General features: G+C 36.0%; 1 protein-coding gene across 3 annotated transcripts in view; it reads right to left on the reverse strand.

Annotated features, from left to right (window-relative positions):
• The window catches only part of ADGRV1 (adhesion G protein-coupled receptor V1), a 565435-nt gene that overhangs the window by 509575 nt on the left and 32455 nt on the right, over positions 1 to 23405 (reverse strand). For all 3 annotated transcript variants that reach the window (XM_078448177.2, XM_078448183.2, XM_078448190.2), the window contains exons 2-9: positions 15884 to 16068; positions 13692 to 13841; positions 12489 to 12584; positions 9374 to 9478; positions 8467 to 8580; positions 5837 to 6402; positions 5015 to 5285; positions 4050 to 4379 (exon numbers count right to left, since the gene is read on the reverse strand). In XM_078448177.2, coding sequence (XP_078304303.2) covers positions 4050 to 4379; positions 5015 to 5285; positions 5837 to 6402; positions 8467 to 8580; positions 9374 to 9478; positions 12489 to 12584; positions 13692 to 13841; positions 15884 to 16068 — 1817 coding nt within the window. The remainder of the gene's footprint in view (positions 1 to 4049; positions 4380 to 5014; positions 5286 to 5836; positions 6403 to 8466; positions 8581 to 9373; positions 9479 to 12488; positions 12585 to 13691; positions 13842 to 15883; positions 16069 to 23405) is intronic.

Below are 23405 nucleotides of genomic sequence, written 5' to 3' on the forward strand. Positions count from 1 at the left end.
TAAGCTTTTGCTTACAGAGATTTTCTGCAGGTACTTGGATAGAGATATTGGATATTTTCAAAAGACTAAAAGCTTACTAATATTGGCACAGACCCTATATAGATATAGGGTCTATATCACAGTAAAAAACTAGTTTTGAGGAAGCATGAGGAAAAAAATCAGAAAGCTAAAAAGGGCACAGAAAAGTTGTCTACGACTCAAGATCAACTTTACTGCATCATCCGTCCCAAATTCAACTCCTGCCACTACACTATTACCATGATGCCAGGAGGACCAGGCCTCCATGAAAGCAAAAGTAACTGTGTAAAACTTCTGCTCATTTCACTTGGGATAATAATTCGGTTCACGTATCATTTGTGCCCTGTGCAAGACTGGGGGCAGACAGAGGGAGAACTGAATACTGACATACACTGAAACATATGTTATGAATTTAAATGTTTGTGTTCCCCCAGAATTCACATATTGAAAACTTAATCCCTGGTGAGATGGCATTTGGAAATGGGACCTTTGGGAGATCAGTGGGTCATGGAGTAGAGTTCTTGTGAGATTAATGACCCTATATGAAGGGACATCAAGGAGCTTGTTTCCTCTCTGTCCACTATGTGAGGGCACAGCAATAAGACACTATTAGTCTGCAAACCAGGAAGAGTGCTCTCACCAGACGCTCACCATGCCCAGCACCCTGATCTCCAACTTCCCAGACTCCAATACTGGGAGACATTTATTTAAAATAAATGTCTGCTGTTTAAGCCACCTAGTCTATGGTATTCTTTACAGAAGCCTAAGACAATGTCTATTAATAAGAAAGCTCTGAATCCAGACAACAACAGCAGAGAAGGCAAAGGACAGAGTTCACCCCAAAAGTGAAAAAAAAAACTCCATTAAATTATGAAATTCTTCTTGAGAGGTTATTATCGCCCAGAGACTCTTGAAAACTCCTGACTTGGGAAAATACTGCCCTAAGCGCAAGCTGGTGAAGTCAGGATGTATTTTCAATTTATTAGGACCAATTTTAAAAAGTTGTGACTGGGGCGCCTGGGTGACTCAGTTGGTTAAGCGGCCGACTTCGGCTCAGGTCATGATCTCACGGTCTGTGAGTTTGAGCCCCACGTCGGGCTCTGTGCTCACAGCTCAGAGCCTGGAGCCTGTTTCGGATTCTGTGTCTCCCTTTCTCTGACCCTCCCCCATTCATGCTCTGTCTCTCTCTGTCTCAAAAATAAATAAACATTAAAAAAAATATTAAAAAAAAAAGTTGTGACATTTTTTATAAGGCTAAACTCACAGCTTTCTAAATGTATCTCTAAATGTGTTTTAGTGACTGCATTCTTGTCACTTTAACTTCTTGTTCAACAGGGCCAGGGCCACAGGCTCAACCATGCACTCAATCCACTTCACAGATCCAGACCCCTCCCCGCAATCTGGCCAGTCATATCACAAAAGCATCCCACAAGCCAAGGGGAGGCAGATACAACTGTATATAAGGCCATGTTCTCTTCACCCATCACTCCAAGAGAAATTCATGGATGCTCCGAAGAATGCATTATCCTCATAGACAGAAGTATGCACCACATCATAAATACCCCATTTTGAGGGGACATAAAATAATAATAATAATAATAATAATAATAATACAGATAAACAGGCAGACTCTCATACCACTAGTGACAAAATTTCTGGGAATAGTGCCAAAAGGTCTCCCTCTGGGTACACATATTACAAAGAGGCATCCTCTATATACTGATAAATCATATATCTCCATAACAGGTAACCTAGACCCCTCCACTAGGAATCCTCAAGAAATACACAAACAATGGGGTGCTTGGCTGACTTAGTTGGAGGAGGGTCTGACTCTTGGTTTCAGCTCAGGTCATGATCCTAGGGTCCTGGGATCAAGCCCCAAAATGGGCTATGCACTGAGCGTGTAGCCTGCTTAAGATTCTCTCTCTCTCCGTGTGCCCCTCTCCCCTGCTCACATGCATTCTCTCTCTCTCTAAAATAAAAAATAATAATTATTTTATTTTATTTTTTTTAATTTTTTTTAACTTTTATTTATTTTTGGGACAGAGAGAGACAGAGCATGAACTGGGGAGGGGCAGAGAGAGAGGCAGACACAGAATCGGAAGCGGGCTCCAGGCTCTGAGCCATCAGCCCAGAGCCTGATGCAGGGCTCGAACTCACGGACCACGAGATCGTGACCTGAGCTGAAGTCGGACGCTTAACCGACTGAGCCACCCAGGCACCCCTAATTTTAAAAAGAAATACACAAATGGGACAAGCATGAGCAGTGGCCCAGCTTAAAAAAAAAAAAAGACAAAAGTCTTCAGAATAAAAGAGTTATCCCACCAAATGCTAATAAGCCAGGTGGGACACAACCCTGCAGAATTCAGAACACCAAAAACATTTAAAAAAGCCTTCGGAGATAATGAGCAAGTTACCTAAAAAGGTAAATAACGTCTTTCCCCTCAAATTTCTCATCAACAACTGTGGAAGCTAAAAGACAATACTTTCTGAGTGCTGAAGAAAAAATTATTTTAATCTAAAAATTTCTACCAAGCCAAATTAGCAATGTGAGTTTGAGATTTTGTTTTCAGCTGCTCAAAGACTCAAAAGTTTACCTTGCACATTCCTTTTGTGCACATGTATTTGAGGAAGATATACTACAACAAAACTAAAACACAATTCAAGAAGAAAAAGGCAAGAGTTCAGGAAAATTCAGGAGCTCGGTAAAAGCCATCCCAAGTAGCAGGTGTGAAGCAAGCATAAAAAGCAGTTAATATGGCTAATCTCACCATCCAACATATAAGACAACTGGAAGCTATAACATGGTAAGGATGGCATATAGAAAGTCAGCAATTACAAATACCAGAGAAAGCAACAATAAACCACAAAACAAACTCTAGGCAAAAATATGAAACCAGTTTAAATGTGCATGATTCAAAAAAAATTAATGGAATATGCTGTTTCATTTGATACACATTTCGGTTAGCAAAATGTGTGGTGACACAGGATTATAAACTCTTTATCCATCCATTCATACTATCTAATTCTGTATTAAATTTATTTACATAACCAAAATTTGATAAGCACCAATTTTATTGCTAATTTTCAGATGCAACCAAAATCAAATGCATGGAAAATGAGCCACAGTATCAAAAATGAGTGCAGATTTTTTAAATTTTGGCAATAAGGGGCGCCTGGGTGGCTCAGTCAGTTAAACATCCAACTTGAGTGAAGGTCATGATCTTGCAGTTCGGGAGTTCGAGCCCCACATCAGGCTCTGTGCTGACAGCTCAGAGCCTGGAGCCTGCTTCAAATTCTGTCACTCTCTCTGCTCCTCCCCGGCTCGTGCTCTGTCTGCCTGTCTCTCTCTCTCAAAACTAAACATTAAAATAAATAAATAAAATTTTGGCAATAAAATACTATTTTGGCTAATAAAAGAAATTAAAAAAAACACAACATGGAAGAATATGTTATGGGGCCCTAACTTCTTATTATTAAAGAGATGAAAAGCCAGAGATCGTATCTATAGTTAATAGACAAAAGAATCAGATTTCAGTATATTATTTAAAAATATCTACACAATTTTTCTCATATTGCTTTTTTATTTCTGGAATGCCTTCCCTGCAGCAGCCATCATGAAAAACAGTATTTATCCTACAAATCCCATTCCTATGTCACATTAGCCCAAATCAACTCCAAAGAATGGCAGATCTCTCACTCTATCTCCCCACTCCCTGGCCCTTCTTCATTAAACAATCTGTGCTACTCCATTGTGTCACCCATTATATTCTGACCTGCATTTCAAGTTGGTGTATTTTTATTATCACTTGATTACAATATTAACTTTAGTAGGATCCTTGTTGTATTCATTCTTTATATGGCTTGGGAACAGACACAGTCTCTCTTTGGACCCCCTCAACAAAATTTAGTAACCAATGGTAGAATCTAAACCATAAATAAGGGCAAGATAATGTTCAGTTAACTCTCTCACAGAGACAAGTACACGTGCAGGTTAGCCAAAGTTTAAACTGTTCTAATCATTAAAATACCTTTACTAGAAAGTGGGCCCCATTTTGAAGGAATGCATCATTTCTTATTGGTAATTTTGTAGTAACTTGGGTTTTCTGCTCTGGAAAAATGAGGTTATTTCTCCTGGATGTATTTAAGATGCCATCTTTTGCTCGCAAAGGGTCTACAGCTCCAGCAGGAATATAAAGTGCAGAATAAAACATGTTCACATCTCCTTTGGTTCCTCCTAGTCTTGTAAAACTCAGGGATAAATATCGTTCACCCGGGCTGCTTTCAATCTTCTGGTGTTCCATAGGAAAAAATATTATTAGGCCATAAACATCATCACTATCCTGAATGTAGAACAAAAGCTGCAGATAAAAATAAAATATTAAAGTACAGAATTCTCACGTCTGACAATACCAAACTATTTTCTAGGCTATTCTGATTTTTAGTATTTATTTACAGATCATGTCTAAAGATGGTCACTTTTTATATGTAACAGAGTAAAATATGAATCAAAAACAGATATGAGGGGCACCTGGGTGGTTCAGTCGGTTAAAAGTCTGACTTCAGCTCAAGTCATTATCTCATGGTTTGTTGAGTTTGAGCCCCACATTGGGCTCTGTGCTGACAGCTCAGAGCCTGGAGTCTGCTTCAGATTCTGTGTCTCCCTCTCTCTCTGCCCCTCTCCCACTCACAATTTGTCTCTCTCAAAAATAAATAAACATTAAAAAGAATTTTAAAAAATAGATTTGACGACCTTACTAATGTACTGTTCATAGGATCTTTTTGAAGAGTGAACTTCTTATTTACAGAAGAGACAATCTTGAGCAAAAGAAACAAATGTCATTTCCAAAACCAGTGTTTCTCCTGTTGTATCAAGCTAAACATAAAAGTGATTTGCACATCAAACTAAGCATAAAAGTGATTTGTGTGACCAAATTCTTTGGCTCCTCTGTAACACAGAAATATTCACAGAAGTAAAACATAACAAGTGATCTACCTCTGCTGGTTCGCTCACTTCTGCACCTCCTCTTATAGTATGAGGCAGAATCCGAAGTAGATAAGCTTCTGCCTCTTCCGGAAAATCATCATTAATGATAGTAAGAGGAATTGATGCCAACATCTGCCCTTGTGCAAAATGGAGAACTCCGGAACTTGGTCTGATATCTGCTATTACCGGTGAAGCATCACTGCTATTCCGTGTCAATTCCCAGTTCACAGAAATATTCCCATGGGTGCCACCATTCCTAACCACTGTAATGTCTTCAAATCTAGAGTTTTAAAAGAAATATATAAGGTCACATATTATACTATGTTTCCCTTAGCTAGGTTTTTCAGTGTCAAACTGGCCATCAGATATTAGTAAAAGCAGAATCCATATCACAAAGAATGAACGTTTTTAATATGAGGGGGTAGATATGTAGATGTGTCCTCGGAATTTATCATAATGTGAATTCACTTGTATATTTAAATTACTCTGAAAATAAGAAGAAAAAACAGCAAAACCATGGTGAAGAAATGGCACAGTTTGGCACTATGTCCAACACCACAAATACTAAATCTTGGATTAATATATTCAAATAACGTATTATTTTAAAATAATAAAATAGGGGCGCCTACGTCAGTTAAGCATCTGATTCCAGCTCTGGTCATGATCTCACAGTTCATGGGTTCGATCCCCACATCAGGCTGTCTGCTGTCAGCACAAAACCCACTTCAGATCTTCTGTCCCTCTTGCTCTGTGCCCTTCCCCCCTACCTTTCAAAAATTAAAAACATTTAAAAAATAAAATAAGTGTAGCAAGGTTTAAAATCAACCATACCTTGATGTTGTATCTTCATCAATTACCACTGTCCTTTCAAACAAGATACTGTTGAATGAGAGGACTCCATAAGGTTTGTCGTTTGGCTTAATTGTGACTTGCACAGTAGAAGGGCCTAAGAGCACAGCATCTCCCTGCAAGGTATCTTTTAATAATACAACATGAAATGATTCAGCAATCTCTGGAATGGTGTCATCAACTATGTGAAATTTTAGGTGTGATTCATGAATAAAAGGTGGAAAAACAATAGTTGTGGTTGGCTGAAGATCAATGAAATCTAAGTTCTGCTGGGCATGTGCTGTTGAATTCCCAGTTATAACAACATAACTGATTGAAACTTCATATTCATCAGATCCAATCAGATTCCCACTGTCATCCTTCCCACGAACCACTGGAATTATGAGTATGTGATCTTCCTCGGGTACCAAATAAACACTTTGAATGAATCTCACGGGACTATCATTTTTCTTAATGATTATCTCAACTGAGCTCCTAGAGATGTTGATCTCAGCTCCTCCTTCTACACTTTTCAGTTGAATCAAAAATATTTCATCATTTTCTGGTACCTGTCAAATAAATATAAACAGGAGCAAAAATATCAATAGCCAAAACATCTGCAAAGAAACCAAAGTATACAAAGTCACTATGTTTCAATACAAACATAGAAACAGAAATATTTTAACTGGAGGGAGGAAACAGAGAAGAAGTCTGTTTAATAGCTATATATTAAAATATTTTCCTAAGTTAAATAATATATTTTAGATAGGTAAAGAAAAGTTCATAAAGCAATTGTCTGGACAAGTATTAAAGTATAGGTACATGTCTTTAACTTTGACCAATCTCTACATAATGCTAATGATATGACAGTAAAACTGGACATAAAATTTTACTAGTTTTATCAGATTAGTAGAATCAAAAGCAGCATTGTGGTAATCTAATAATAAATATAAGAATATCTAAGAAGCTGGAATAATATTATAGATATATAATATCTAAGAATCTGGAAAACTACATTAAACATCACATACAAATGGTTAGTTTTCAACCATGTGAATTATTCTTGTTTCTCTCTAAATGGTTTCTAATTCAAGAGGTAAATGTACGAACCAATCATGATTTCCAAAATACACATCATGCCTCTCTGGAGAACAAGTTCTAAGAGTCACTATCATGCAAATGTTCACCTGGTTAAGGTGAAACTTTTTTTTGCAACTGCACAGAAATCTTAGGGATTTCTTCTTAGTATACTGCTTGAGCTTTTTCTATAAATTCTACATGATGGTTTGATATACATACACATATTTGAATGATTGCCAAGATCCAGAGAATTAACACATCCATCACCTCACATAGTTGACTCTTATAGACGCGTGGCTGAACACTTACGATCTACTCTCAGCAACTTTCAAACATACAACACTGTTTTATTAACTGTAGGTACCATGATGTACATTATCCTCAGAAGATGATCTTTTAGGTTTATAGTTAAAATGTATAATTAATCATTGCCCTAAATTATAACCTTTCCAAGGATCTAAAAACCAAAGGTTTTTATTAGTTTACATAACCAGATCAACTAGAGTTATCAATGCTAATACCACTTCACTTTTTTCAAGGAGAGAGTTTCTAATAATATCTTCTAATTCATTTGTTTTTATACTCTTAGGATTTGTTGTGATTTGGTTTCTTGATTTTTTTTTTTTTGGAAAGTAGAAGCATGGTTATAAATTCCAAGCTATTCTACTTTTTTCTGACAATACTAACATTGTTTCATTAAAAGTTATGTTTTCTCAATCGTGTCTCAGCTTTTTGGCTAAGATCAAGTGTAAAAGTTATGTTTTCTCTCATTTAGCTCACGGAGATATCCTTGCACATTATTGTTCAAAATCAATTCTCTCCCTAGTTAAGTTAGCTATCTCATTTATCTCAATCCTTGGTAGCTTCAATGTGAAATGTAAAAATAACTAAAGCTTTCCCATGAATGTGAACATTTAAAATATCCAAACAAGGGGTGCCTGGGTGGCTCAGTCGGTTAAGTGTCCGACTTTGGCTCAGGTTATGATCTCACAGTTTGTGGGTTTGAACCCCACGTCCAGAGCCTGGAGCCTGCTTCGGATTCTGTCTCCCTCTCTCATGCTCTGTCTCTCTCTGTGTCTAAATAAATATTTTAAAAATTTTTTTAATTAAAAAAAATTTTTAATTAAAATATCTAAACAAAAGGATATCAATTACAGTAGAATTTTCTTTGCTTTTATAGTAAAATACTTATGCTGGGTAGGTAAGACTATACCTACTCAAAACTGCAATCACTAACAAAAAACAATCATCAAGGTTTACCAAATACTTAAGTTACTGTATTACGTGTGGTTGGCAGTTATATTCAGGTTCATCAGCTTTTATATACACAATTGTGAAATAAATAAGGTAAATATTTACCAGATATCCACCAAAATGGCTATTTATAGCTAAAGTATACACTAACTAGTTAGTACAATACACTAGCTTTACATAGGACTAAGTTCTTGAATAATTTCAAATACTGAACACAATTTAATGCTTGACATAATGTTCTAACATGTCTATACTGCAGACAGAATCTCTGTCCCATTGAAGCATTTATATTATCTCACCTCATCGTCAAGTACTGTCAAGTTATAAACTACTGTTGCTCTGCCAGGGGGAAAGGTGATATTTCCTTTAACTGGGCTCATATCTTCCTCAGGTGGATTTGGGCCACCCTCTACCTGAAAAGAAACACATAGTACCATCCATAAATGCAAAATATTTCACTAGAGTAAGAAAGCATTATTGTGATGTTAAATGACAAAAATCTGGTTTTTACTTAAAAATGTTTTATAAGAAGAATTATAGAAAACTGTATATAAGTTTGCCCTTGTAATTAATAGTCAAGGCCTGTAATTATAGATATGGACTATAATCACATTAAACTACATGATTTCTAAGAGTTTTCTCTTTTTTATTTTTTCAAGCCATTACATTAAACCTGAGAAAAAATGTATTCTTCCATGAGAGGAAGGTATTCAAAATTGGAAAATTCTCTTAAGTCATAGAATCACATGGCAATTCCACCAGTGACTGTTTAACACTGGGCAAGTATTCAGCAACTCCAAGCAGCACTTTCCCCATCTTTAAAATAATCATAATAACATACTAACAGGCTAGATATAAAGATGTAATAAAATCATTCCTTTTGAAAAGTACTTAAGTACTCTGTGCCTGACCTCTTTTAGGTGCTAAGGATACAACAGTGAACAGGTAAACTCCTTACCCACAAGGACCTAACATTTAATGAAAGGAAAAACGGACAAAGAAATACGTATTTTTCAGATGATAAGTATTATGGAGAAAAAAAACTAAGAAGGGCACGGGGGAGACTGAATTCTGAGAAGAGATGCTGTTTATACGCTTAAGATTCTCTCTCGCTCTCCCCCCTGCCCCTCCCCAGCTCGCTTGCTCCCTCTCGCTCTCAAAAAATAAAAATAAATAAAAAATAAAGTGATTGCACAGTACACTTACTTCAAAAGTCACAGTGACCATTCCATAAGTTCCTTTTTCTCTGATGAGAGTAAAAGGCACAGATTCATTTCTGCCCCTAGGTTCACTCACTGTGATTGAAAAAGGCTATCGGGAAGAACAAAGACAATCAGGCACTCATCAACTAGAGGTAGACTGGTGCAAAATATTACCTTAGAAATACTAAATTTCCACAGATAAATTAATTCACCTGGTGCCCTGAGAGTGCTGTACTTCCTAGCATTAATTAGGTGTATCTAATAAAAATGCTAAAAAATAATAGTGTAAAGGGAACATAAAACTATTCAGGAAAAAGTTGTAAGTTCTTGTTCTGGTTCCATCAACTAGCTGTTCTGCTGAGGGACCATAAAGATTACCTAGTTGAAAGACAACAAACTCAAATGCCCCAGAGACCCAAGAGGTCACAAAAACGAGATGCTTCTCCAGATGAGAGCAGTTCATTTGCAACCACCCACTGGAAGTACCACCCACAGGCCTTGCTCCCAACCACTGTTCCCTCCTCAGTGGTCAGCCTATCAACGAAAAGCAGAGAACTGCTAATGCTTTCAGGACATGATCACTGAAGCAAAGAAGAAGCCAGGACTTCAAATGCTGAAACACTCTGGCTTGGCTGCCTGAAACTCCAGCTAGAAGAAGAGGAAGAGGGAAGCAGCCAGGTGCATGGTAACTAGGGCAGCAATGCCCATCTTTCCTGGTGACACCAAGTCTCAGTGTTCCCATCCATAAACAGGGATAGGAATGCCTGTCCCAAAGACATCATACATCATCAGTGCTATCTTCATCATCAGTATAATCATCATCCAGGCCAGGAACCAAATCCAGCCTATTTACTAACTACTGTGAGCTCAAAAGCTAGTTAATTTAATTTTAACCACATGATGCAGGTGCCCAATCAGAGGCTGCCTGGCAGCACTGTGACCACAACAGTCAGGGACCTGTGACCAATGCAAAAGATTAGGGTTCATTCCCAGAAGCTAAGAAAAAAGAAGAAAAGAAAAGAAAAGAGAAAAAGAGAGAGAATAAAAAGAGAGAGAAAAAGAAAGAGAGAAAGAAGAGAAAGGGAGGAAGGAAGGAAGGAAGGAAGGAAGGAAGGAAGGAAAGAACCTTTAAACAAGTCAGTATGAGGATAGTGGGGATAGGTTGGGAGTAAATAGAAAAGAGAAAGGCAATAAGGAGAGAAATTAAGCAATTAAGTGAGCCTGCCTCATAATTAACTAATAATTCCCTATAATTTAAATAGAAATGACTGATTAATTAATTTAATTTTGTATATGACAATATAATGGAGGTCACAAAATGTCTACTACATTGACATTATCCACATATCTTTTTTAATAAAGATACTGCAATTAAAAGATCATATTTATCTATAGCCCACCTTGTTTCAAAGATAATTTAAGGTACTAAGAAAATGACATACATTCTACCAACTGCAGCAGCAATCTAAATTGGAAAATAAATAAAAAGCTGGGGAGTACCACATCATCTTTTAGTAATGATAATTAGTAACATGATTCAAAAAGACTCCATATCAGGAAGGTTATTATAGTCTAAAACTTCATGGCAAAATCCAATTGTACCCAAGACAAATTTTGTTTTATTTTAGGAGCTGGAAACAACTTCTCTCAGTGGGGGACCTAGCTTGTGGGTTTGTTTCTAAAGATAAAACTCTATGAACACAGAACTGGTCGGGAACATAGGAATCTGGCGATCAGAGAGAATAAAATGAACTGCTCAGCAAAACTAAGGGGGATGACAAGGAATTTTAACCTTTAAGAAATATTAATAAATGGGAAAATCTCAGTGTAGGGATTGAGTATAGAATTTTTTTTTTTTTTTAATTTTTTTTTAATTTTTTTTTTTTCAACGTTTTTTATTTATTTTTTGGGACAGAGAGAGACAGAGCATGAACGGGGGAGGGGCAGAGAGAGAGGGAGACACAGAATCGGAAACAGGCTCCAGGCTCCGGGCCATCAGCCCAGAGCCTGACGCGGGGCTCGAACTCACGGACCGCGAGATCGTGACCTGGCTGAAGTCGGACGCTTAACCGACTGCGCCACCCAGGCGCCCCTAGAATTTTTAAGAACTATGTCTGCTACTGAATTTTCAGTTGACTGTAGGTTTTTCCAGTATTCTTTCAATAAATTTTTCTCATCTCCCAACTTTCAGAGAAGGCTGACAAACAAGATTTCCTTTAAGAGGCAGCTGAGAAAATCAAGCAAAAGGAACTACATTACAACATCTGCTACAAGACTAAATGTTTGTGTCCCCACCCCCCCCCCAACCCAAAGTCATGTTCAAACTGTAGGAGCAGGGCCATTGGGGTGATTAGATCATGAGGGCAAAGCTCTCAAATGGGATAAGTGCCCTTATCAGAGAGATCCCAGAGAGCTCCTTGCCCCTTCTACCTTATGAAAGCATAACAAGAAGACCCCTAGGAAGCAGGCCGTCACCAGACACCAAATCTGCTAGCACCCTGATCTTGGACTTCAGCCTTCAGAACCGTGAGAAATACATTTCTGTTGTTTTTAAGCCACCAGTCTACATAATTCTGTTACAACAGATGCAAAAGAATAAGACAACATCCAAGTTACAGACCACCAACGGAAGTAACGAATGAATCAGGTGGAATGATCAGCAGAAGAACAGGACAAGAGACAGCCAAGATCACATAGGCCTCCTCAATCTGGAGAAATCTCAGGCAGCACAAATGGACAGTCTACAGAATATGGGATATGGATGGAGTTAGAGCGAATTGTATTTATTTTCAAATGGCAAGATGATACCAGGTAATATCATGAAAAATAATTTAAAAATTTAGTAACTACTGTGGTGCCTGGGTGGCTCAGTCAGTTAAGTGTCCGACTTCAGCTCAGGTCATGATCTCATGGTCTGTGAGTCTGAGCCCCGCGTCAGTCTCTGTGCTGACAGCTCAGAGCCTGGAGCCTGCTTCAGATTCTGTGTCTCCCTCTCTCTCGGCCCCTCCCCTCCTCACGCTCTATCTCTGTCTCTGAAAAATGAATAAACACTAAAAAAATTTCTTTAATTTAATAACTATTATCTAGCAACCACAAGATTGATCAGTATGTAACCATACCATATTAAATGAAATAATTCCAAATGCATTGTCATTTGATAATATTGTCACAGTAACAGTCCTTGGCCATCCAAGCTTCACATTTGCTGAAGGTTTCTAAAATAAAAGCCCCAAGGTAAGTTAATAAATTAAAAATAAGAGGAAAAAAAGAATGATTTTAATAGAGTTTCTGTCTTTAAGTAATTGTTCAGACTATGAATAAAAATACAAGCATACTTTTAATGCAGATTAAGAAAATGTTTTCAAATTAAGTCAACATGGTAAAGAAGTCCCAAATAAAAACTTTTCAAAAACTTTTAAAAACGATTAATCACTAAATCATTACAATGATAAGCAAACACTGGCTAGTAATGCTATATTATAATTACTCCAATCTCATTACTAATATAACAGAGAATTAAGTAAGCAGTATAAAATTCTATTCAAACGTGTTTTCTTCTCACTATACAAGGTGCTGACACTTAAGAATTATTTACTTTATAAATTATAAAGCCAAATTAAAGATAAAATATTAAAACATTTTTTCTGATTAATAAGGGAAGAGTTTTCTACAACATTTCTATTGATATTCTACGGCAGCATAATATGCAAAAAAGTGATATACAAAGGCAAAACAGGATTATTTCAAGTATCATTTTCATAAAAATTTTACTCATACCAATATAATCATTCTAAAAAGAATTCTCAATGCCCCTCAGAAAAATTAACTACAGCAGTGTTAGCAGTCATTACCTCAACCTAATAGATCAAGCCATAAAGGACAATTAAACCTTAGGCTATTCAAACATTTTTCCCAGAGCTACTCCAAAATGATTCTAAGGCACAGGGACCTCCCACTTCCAAGCCTGCTTTTTGTATCCCTCTCCTTTGAACTCAGAAGTCTCGGTCATTCTTTGTGCATCTGGTAGCAGGGGAGGGATAAAAGAGAAAAGAGCCAAAGGGAAGACAGGTTTTTCTTGAGCATCTGTCATGGCAATTCCTAAATAAGCTGAATGGATCCAGAAACTAACTGTAGAATCTTCTAAACAAGATTGTCTGAGGAAAAATAACCAGACCATGGAATTGCCAAAGAGACTGTCAGTTCTGACTTCTTTGAAAACCACCTCCAGTCTCTAGATTGGCTTATCTCTAGAGAAACAGATTTTTAAGCATTGTGAGGTTTCTGTGAGTTCAAGGTGGGCAGCAGGGGCAAGAAGGACTTACCTGGAATGTCAAGTGAAAAGTAAAAGTTTCGTCGGGCTCTGGCAAGTCATCGTCACATACTGCTATGTACACTGTTCTATTTGTTTCTCCAACAGGTATAAAAGCTGCAGCATATGTGTCAAAAAAGTCACCAGTGTCATCTCCATATAGCTATCAAATGCAAAAAAGAGACAGTTCTTAGGACAACCAAAACTGATGCTAATTGGAGCCATCAACAGAAAACACAGTAGTCATCAACTGACACTGATGTTTATATAATGGATGTACAAAAACAAAACAAATATTTAAAAACCAATAAAAATCACCTTCAAAACACATTATTAAAAATGATTCTAAACAGAAACATTTGTTTATGCTCTAGGAGGTAAAGGAATCACGACACAGAAAAGTAATAATTGCATAGCAAGTATGGATGTGAATTTTTTTCTCTGCCTCTTGAATGATCTCAAGGGGATTACACCAAACCTGACAAAAAAAAAAAAAAATTGTAGCTAAAACTCCCTCAAAGAAGAAGTGGAAATAGCCTGTCAAAATACACCAGGAAAATAAAAATTACTTATGCTATCAGTTTCAAAGAAGTACTTTTTCCAGAACTTTCAAATGAAGTTTTATTTATATTTTCCCATAGTTCCAATAAAGACTCAATTCTTTCAGCATTCCAAATTATTACTCATCACAAACTTTTCCTTAAGTTTTTAAGGCTTCATTCTATAACATCAGCATTGCTAACAGATTTTCAAGGGAGCAGTAATGATGAAATTATAAAGGAACAACTTCTTGTGCAAATCTAAATGAGGTTTCTTTTGCCAAAGAACTCAGAATGAATAACCTATCTACTAGAAAAAAAAACATGATTTAGTGCAAATAAAAAATGATGAACATGTTTGGGAAATTACAGTCAATTTCTAGTTTTCATTTGTAAAAATAAAGGTTAAATACTTGAGATATCCGAGTAAGTTAAGGGTACTGAAAAACTTGTACTTATACCTTAATATAAAAAGTTGCAGTCTTTTACAAAGCATTAACTATCAAGAGCCACTGAAACAAATAAAGAGAAAAACACAGTAACCCAACCCCAAAAATCATTTAACTATCCAAAATATGCAAAAATCAATACATATGTAAACATTTTCATCAGAGCAGCATTTACAGCAACAAAAATTGGAAGCAACCTCAGTGAAAGCCAGGTGAAAAATAATTGGGAAATGATGATGCCACCATGGGGAAAAGCTGTGAAAAATGACAGAATCACCCCACAACATTCTTATGATACAATAAAAATTATGCATAAAAGGTTATCAACTATAATGTATACTCGTTAAAATGAAATAAGTAAATATATACACACATATTATAAATTAAAAACTAAAAGCAATGCACAAAGTTATAAAACTGGGTTTGTTTCATATTTTTTTTATATCTTTCTTTTCCTTTTTTATCTCTTTTTTACAATGTTTCACAATGTGATAATTTAACCCACTACTTCAAAACTTATTTTTGAAAAAAAAAATTCAAGTACTTTGGGCCTCAGATACAGCAATATCCTTAGTGGTCATATGACATTACTTTCTGGTTACACGTAGACACAGATATATGCACACTGAATCCATCCAATAACTAAACTGTGTGCAAGATAACCTGACAGTTTAACAAATCCTACATAACCTGTACCTAAGTTAATGAACTTAATTTCTCCCAAGCTTTCTGACAAAATTCACTTTTAATTTGCCATTACTTTAAAAAATTTTATGTATTTTTCCCTAAGCCACCTGAAATATATATCTGAGCAGAGATAACTGGAATCCAAATTACCCGAAGTAAATGTTATTTTACCTAGGACCACTTACTGATATCTTTGTTTTTTGTTTTAAAATAAACATATGAACATTTAAAAATAATCAGTCTATATCTTTACTATTATTGGCACGTGCATATGCTAATTGGAGCACCCTATAAACCTACAGGAAATATGAATGGAATAGTGTACCTACAAATCATTTATCATAATGAAACAACTCAGAATCTCAAGTTAAAAAAAATTTAGGAAATATGAATGGAATAGTATACCCGAAAATCATTTATCATAATGAAACTACTCAGAATCTCAAACGGTTAAGAAAAATTCTTGTCGCTGAAACTAAGAAATGTCATATCATCTACTTCAGTAAGAACAGAGCTACATCATTTCTTACCGATACAATTGCGGTGACATTTGCTGGCTCTCCTATCCTTTCGATGACAAGACGAATAACTGTTGTACTTGTTTCATTAACTACAAATGTTGTCTGTCCGGCAAACCTTATTTCTGTTTCTCCAAACACATAAGGGATGAATAAAGCTGAGAGGAGATTTACTAATAAAGATGCAGAGGGCATCCCTATTAGGAAAAAAAGAAAAAAGCTTTGTTCACAAAACATACCTAATATATTTTCATTAGACCATGTTGCTACAGATATAAACAGAGTGAAGAGCTAGACGGTAAGGAACTAAGACATAAATACATCAAATATTAAACCATCCAATTTAAATATGGGATCACAGAAATAAGTTTAAAATCACAATCTCTTCTATGATTATTTTTTACAATTCATAACTACTTTTTGTTCTTTAACCTATATAACAAGATAATAGTTATCAGTAGTCTTAAACTTATTTATCAAATTAGGGTTTTTAAATTTTTTGACCCTCTAATTTATCCTAAGAAAAACATAAATCAGTACTTTGGAAATGAAATTAAAGCCCATCTTCTCCCCAAAATGAAACTGTAAAATACAAGCCAACACTAAAAAATTATCAAGTCGATCAATGATCTTAATAGGGCCTCTTCATCTATTTATTTATCACAAAACTATGAGAGAACTCTTAAAACTGGGATATAAAAGCAGCTGAAGCTGAAACTTTATTAATAAATTGATTTCTTGGTTGTGTCTACCTTTTCCTGACATTTGTCTTACTTGAAAATGCTTTTTAAAATTTTTTAGTTATTGCAAGGAAATGCTAATGCTTTCAACATAAATTTCCAGGACCTAAATTTCTCCCATTCTACTACCTAAAATACTAACATCATTTCTTAGAAAATGTCTATGTTGCTTTAAAAGTAAATCTGGCAAAGTGTGTATTTCCTTCTTTTCCATAACTGTACTGTTTTCTTCTTACTAGAATGTGTGTGTTTATGACGCATCAATAGTGTTCCTACTTGCAGCCTTGTGTGATTCAAGTGCTTTCAAAAGCACAACAGTGCAGTGGCCTCTTGAAAGCAATGTTGTTTTGTAATGTAGATGTACCTCTAAAAATGTGAACAATTGATCTCACGGATCATTAAGATTCCAGTGGATTATGTGACCAGTCACACGAACATAACAAGTTCATGTGTGTTAAAGGAGAGTTGCATTATGCACTCAGTGAGCCAAAATGCTTCCTATTACTCTTTACCTTGGTCAAGAAGTAATAAAATTTTCATGTATGTGGTACTGCCACATGGCTACACGTGGCTTTGTATTTAAAAACCACCAAATACATGAGATCTTGATATATTTTACTTTAAATTCAATTTTCTCAATCAAGTGTATTCAAACAATGCAATCTGAGATTGCTTAATGACGTCTCATATAGTTAAAACTGCAAAATCCACAGGCAGGGATGCAGAGGTCAGATGGAGTCCAGGAATGAGACATGGGCCAACAGGACCAGAGATTCTGGAAGACTAAAGCATTTTCTACACCTGTGCCTTCTCTCTGAGAATGTTTCACCTGCCATGGGGATAAAGGGACTTGCAAGAAGAAATAAAACTTCTCTCTTCCCTGACTTCTAAGGCACTAATGTTAGCCCAAAGAAAGGAAATGAAAAGAATGAGAGAAAGGGAAGGAAAAAGGCAAAGCCTGAGTGAGGTAGGAGATTAGGAGCAAATCTGGGCCACCAAAGACAACTAAGATTTTCTGTGGAATTCTAAAGCCAGAATGATTTCACACCTCACTTATGACAAATAGTGGGAAAGAAATGAACTAGGAATGAGAAAGAGAATACAGAATGGAGGGGTGATGAGGCAGCGATGCGTAAGAAAAAGATCAACTGTGGTCTACTGTGATTTCGAAAGAAAAAAAACTCCTTGAACGTGAGCTGTGATAGAATTTTGAGCTGACAGAAGAGGACACCTGAAGTTCTGAGTGAGAAAGAGTGTAAGTGAATTACAGCACGACAAGGGGGAATCATGAACAGCTGGAGATGTAACTTCTCAAAATTTGTCCTCCACAAGAAACAAGTCAAATGTTTGTTAAAATGCTAACTCACGGACTCAAAAATTCTGATCCGGTGAATTTGATTGAGGCCCAGGAATCTACATCTAACAGGCAGCCCTTTCACTCTAAAGTAACTGATCCTTAACATACATTTTGACATACACTGAACTAGAGTGTGAGGAGCATGTTTTGAAATGGATGTACAACAGACCACATTTGGAGCTGTGAGTTAATTACTGAATTTTTCAATGCAATATGCTTGAACTTACTACAGAATTCCCCACATATATTTCTGTGTGTGTTACTATATTATATTCTAGGATTCCATCTATCCTGAAGAAAAACTGCAATTGCCTATAGAAAGAAACCAGAAAAGCTAATGCTTATGTAGTGTTGCTGTAGATACTTTATACACGATAACACATTTAATCTTCACAACCTGTCTGTGAAGAAGGTACTAGTAGCATTAATCCCATTGACAGCTAAGGAAACTAAAGCACACACCATCTAGTTAACACACGCACTGTTATTTAGTTAAGAGGACAAGGGGATTTGAACCCAGCAGTCTACTTGCAGACTCTCTACCCAAAAACCATACTATATTGCCTCTTATATTCTATTCTTGCAAATCACATGTCACCATCTTGAAAAATTTAGTAGACTGCTTATGCTATATATTTTTAAACATTCAAATATTTTAAACTCATGCACCAAAACTACCAAAAAGCTGCATAAGTATCCTAAAAGTGGGCACATTATTATTCTAATAAACACTATATTTACTTAACAGAAACTGCAGTTCTCTTGACTACTTTAAATATTTAACAGCATCTTTTAACGTCAGGACCAATGAGTTCAAATGGTGCATTCTTGCAGTTTCCCAGGCAATTAGAGCTCCAAGATCTTGTGGTTAAGTCAGTAAATTCATTTTAAATTGGTGCACATCAGTGAGTTTTGAGATTATGTGAAATGAACAAACAAGCATGATTGGAAATGCCTCAAATTCTGTGACATCATTGATAATTGAATCTCCCCTGCTTTCATCTTTTCAACCTGTAAGAAAAGTTGCTGAGGCAAAGTTGGCATTCAATAGAAATTTAAAGATGAAGAAAAAGCTTTAGAAGTGAAGTTCCCATTAGAAGACAGGCATAATTACACAAATGCTGAAGTTTCTTTTTAGGGTAACTAGGTATATTCTCCTCTATCATGCTAAAAATCCAGTCTTTGGAACTCCCTATATTAAACTCAGAAGATTAGCATTAGTGACTGACAAAACACATAAGTCTTACATCTATTTCAGGTCTTTCTTATTGGATTTAAGAAAAGTCTTACATGACCCATCAGACTACCTATTCTAAACTTCTTTATAAAATGAATTTCAAACAACATGTGTTTAAAGATGTGCTGAACTCATATTCTGTCATAACTGTAAAAAAAGAACTTTAGCATTATGAAGGCATTCCTCTCCTCTGCATTGGCATGATATTCCAATATTCAGATCCTCTCTTTTCTAACTACCGTCCATGTTCTCCTCTTACCTCGCTCAGTGTGATTCAAAGGAAATCAAAGCTGTTCCTGCCAAAGATCTCTTATCTCTGAATAGATTTCTTATCGTGTTAAAACAATATGAGATTTATGTTACTTTCTTGCTTGTTTCCTGATTTTACTATGAAATTTTGATAGTCTTGATCACACACAGGCACAAAGTCTTTAGTTTTTAGTAATCACTTTCAGCCTATCCAACGAGTCATCTAATTCCACAAAAAAATATTTTGAAATTAAAGTCAGGATTATATTAGAATAGTTGCTACAATGCAAATTGTTTGCTTTCAGAAGAGCAGATTAAAATTTGGTATAACATTTGTATACTGAGCACCTACTATACATTGTGCAAACAAACACCCTGAACTAATCACTGAGGATATGAAGATCCACAAGATATGGTCCTTGGCTCCACAATAATCACAGCAATGGGCCAAAGTCAACAAAACAATTCTGAGAATCCTGCTTAAGCATAAGGATGCAGATTCCCCTTACTGCTGGATTCGGGATCATTTTGATTGGGGCCAGTTTCCTCTGAAGCCTGGAAAGGAAACCAACACAGCCAAAGACAGAGCCAAGAGGTAGAGAAGAGCCAAGTCTTGACAATCAAGCTTAGCTTCCTGAATCCAGCTTTACCCTGGCCTTTTCCAAAACTGGGCAATAAATTACATTTTTTGTGACAGCCAGCTTAGGCTGGATTTTTCTGTCGCTTTGCAACATCAATATTTATCCATTAATCTCCAATCTGTGACACTATGAATCGACATCAGGATATACCAAGTGGAAGATCCCTTCTCCTCTGCTCCGACATTCAACAGTCTTAGTCTTTCTAATCTTCTGTGAAAGGATACAACACTAGCTATCTTTCCTGTTCCCATGTAATTATTACCACCATCTACGATAGCTTTCCTTCCACTTTAATTTTTTAATGTTTATTTTTGAGAGCGAGAGACAGAGTGTGAGAAGGGGAGGAACACAGAGAGAGGGAGACACAGAATCCGAAGCAGGCTGCAGGTTCTGAGCCTGATGCGGGGCTCGAACTCAAACCAGAGGATCATGACCTGAGTCGGACACTTAACCGACTGAGCCACCCAGGCGCCCACCCCTTCCACTTTAAAACTGACAATGACTAGTAAGGAAATTTAGGACAGGCAGACAAACCAAAGAGGTCTTGACAATAATAGCAGGACAGAATGCAACACTCTGTTCTAAAAAGTTAATGCATTCTGACTGTCACAAGGAACCCCAATATTATGCTGCTTTAAATTTGCCTGGCATTAATTTTTTTCTCTGCTTTTTTCCTGAATGTCTAACTGTCCTTTCTCTTTGGAAAACCTACTGGTATTCACTAACTTTATTCTCCATTTGGGTCACTTAGCACACAATGTATTAAATGTCATATATTATTATATTATATTAATTATATAATAATATGTTATATAATATTATATATTATTATGTCATTTATAAAATTAAATGTCATATATACTCCAACACAGTATGTCATACTAACCACAGAATTCCAAATCCTGTTTACCTAGGATATGACCTTCCTCCTATCTCGCCTCTTATTAATGGGTACCTTAGGAAAGGTAGCATATAGAGTATATTTTGAGGAAATGGGAATAGCCTTCTATTTTAAGTTTCAATAACTCTGTAGAAATAGAATAGGATAAAGAATAAAATAAAGTACACAAATAAGAATCAGGACTCAACAGATGACAATATAAAGAAAAACATATTAAAAATAGATTTTGCTGATTTTGCAGTTATCAACTTTCTAAGAAAACCTTCAGTCAATTTAAAAGTTAACTCTGCTGGGGGCGCCTGGGTGGCTCAGTCAGTTAAGCACCGACTTCAGCACCGACTTCAGCGCCAACTTGCAGTTCATGGGTCTGAGCCCTGCGTCGGGCTCTGTGCTGAAAGCTCAGAGCCTAGAGCCTGCTTCAGATTCTGTGTCTCCTTCACTTTCTGCCCTTCCCCTGCTTATGCTCTGACTCTCTCTGTCTCTCCCTCTCTCTCTCTTAAAAATGAATAAACATTAAAAATTAAAAAAAATAATAAAAGTTAATTTTGTCTTTTTAAGTTTCAGAATAAACAAGGGTACAACCTCTACGAGTGATTGGACAAAGTAAGATGACAAACATTATCAGTGTGGAATTGAAAGGATGCATTGACCTTTTGTTTCAGCTGCTGCCTTGTCTGGGCTGTAGCAAGCATCTTCCCACGGTGTGACCACCAGGTAACTGATACTGAAAATATGATCCTAATGGCGAAAGGTTTTCTAGAATAGAATTACTTCAATTCTATTACATTTACTAATGGGCATTCTAAAGCTATAGAGTTTCTCCTATGGAACAAGAGAAGTTTCATCACTCATATCATAAATTATTCAGCCTCTAAGAATTCTTAATCTGTGTTATTTATATTTGGGTGAGTACTACAAAAAAATGTTTTCCTTCCTCCATACCAAAACAAAATTTAAATTTGCAACTTTCAATAAAAAGTAAGCTGATGTTACACATACAGGAAATGTCAGATATTTTTAAGTGAAAAGGGGAGTAGTCTCTTAAAGTTATTTATATAAAGTTTATTAGCTTTACTTATTCAAGATTTTTATTTTATTCATCTTTAAATAACATATATATCCTGGCACAATATTAAGAAGGGACAAAAAAGGTAAATAATGAGAAGTAAGTCTCCCTCACACCAGCCCCCACCAGCCATATGCTTCTGCTATCCAGTCAATTACAACGATCAACTTTGTCTCTTCACAAGAAAGAATCTATGCATATAGTAAGATGTATGTCTGCAGGAGAAAATTCCTGTGCCAGATTGTTTTCTTCTGCATACAGACTACAGGAATCAGCACATTTTCTCAAGATGGTGGTTAAAAGAGAGATAGATACTAGGGTTTGATGTAGACATTCATAATGCACACATATAATTGCCTCAACTACATGCCATCACAATTGCAGATCTAATCAATTAAATGATTGTGTCCACTGACTTTCATGATACCCATTGATTCACCCTCTAGGGTGAAGAGACATAAATCTGGCAACTTGTACTTTCCTAGACAAAACATTGTCAAGTCTTTATTCATCAGGACTTCTTCACCTCTACGTGTGAAACACAAAAGTCATCCAGGGATCCCTTTGATTTTTTTCCCCTTTGATATGTTTGCTGATTCCACGTTTTTTTCTTTCTTGGTTTACTTGGTTTATTCTCTTGTTTTGATGGAGAGCACCCTCCAGTAACTTCCTAAGAAAGGCTGTGTAGAAATAAACCTTTTAAATCTTGTATGTTAGAAATTTTTGTGTATTAATCTTCCACTTAACAATACTTCTATTGGGTACAGAATTTCTGGTGAAAACAATTTTCATTATTTTCAAAGCCTTGTTCCATTATTTTCAAACTTCCAATATTGCTCTTAAGAAATCAAAAATCATTTTGATTATGAAGTATTGTACATGTTTATTTGCATTGTCTTGCCTCTGGAAGCTTTTTCTCCTTGTCCACAGTGTTATGAAAATTTCAAAGGATTTTTCTTGGAATGGGTTTATTTTTGTTCATTTGTCTGAGTACTCAGTCAGTCCCCCTTCAGTCTGACACTCATCCTTCAAATCTAGACATTTTTCTTATATTACAATGATTTCTCCTCCTTCCATTTTCACTGTTCTTTCATCCTAAAAACTCCTATTTTTTTCTTGATATTCTGGGATTAACCCTTTCATTTTCTTATCCTTTATTCTAATTTCCAAATCTTTGATTTTTTTCCCTGAGAATTTAATTCATCATTAAATTTCAATTCTACTAAAAAATTTTTTATTTATACTATTGTGCTTTCAATTTCCAAGAATTTAATGGTATCCTGTTCTTTTTCCATTAATCAAATACCTGCTTTTATCTCTCAGAAAGTATTAATTTTTTAAAA

This window comes from Panthera onca, chromosome A1 (genome assembly GCF_046562875.1).
Source record: "Panthera onca isolate mPanOnc1 chromosome A1, mPanOnc1 haplotype 2, whole genome shotgun sequence".
Taxonomy (NCBI): domain Eukaryota; kingdom Metazoa; phylum Chordata; class Mammalia; order Carnivora; family Felidae; genus Panthera; species Panthera onca.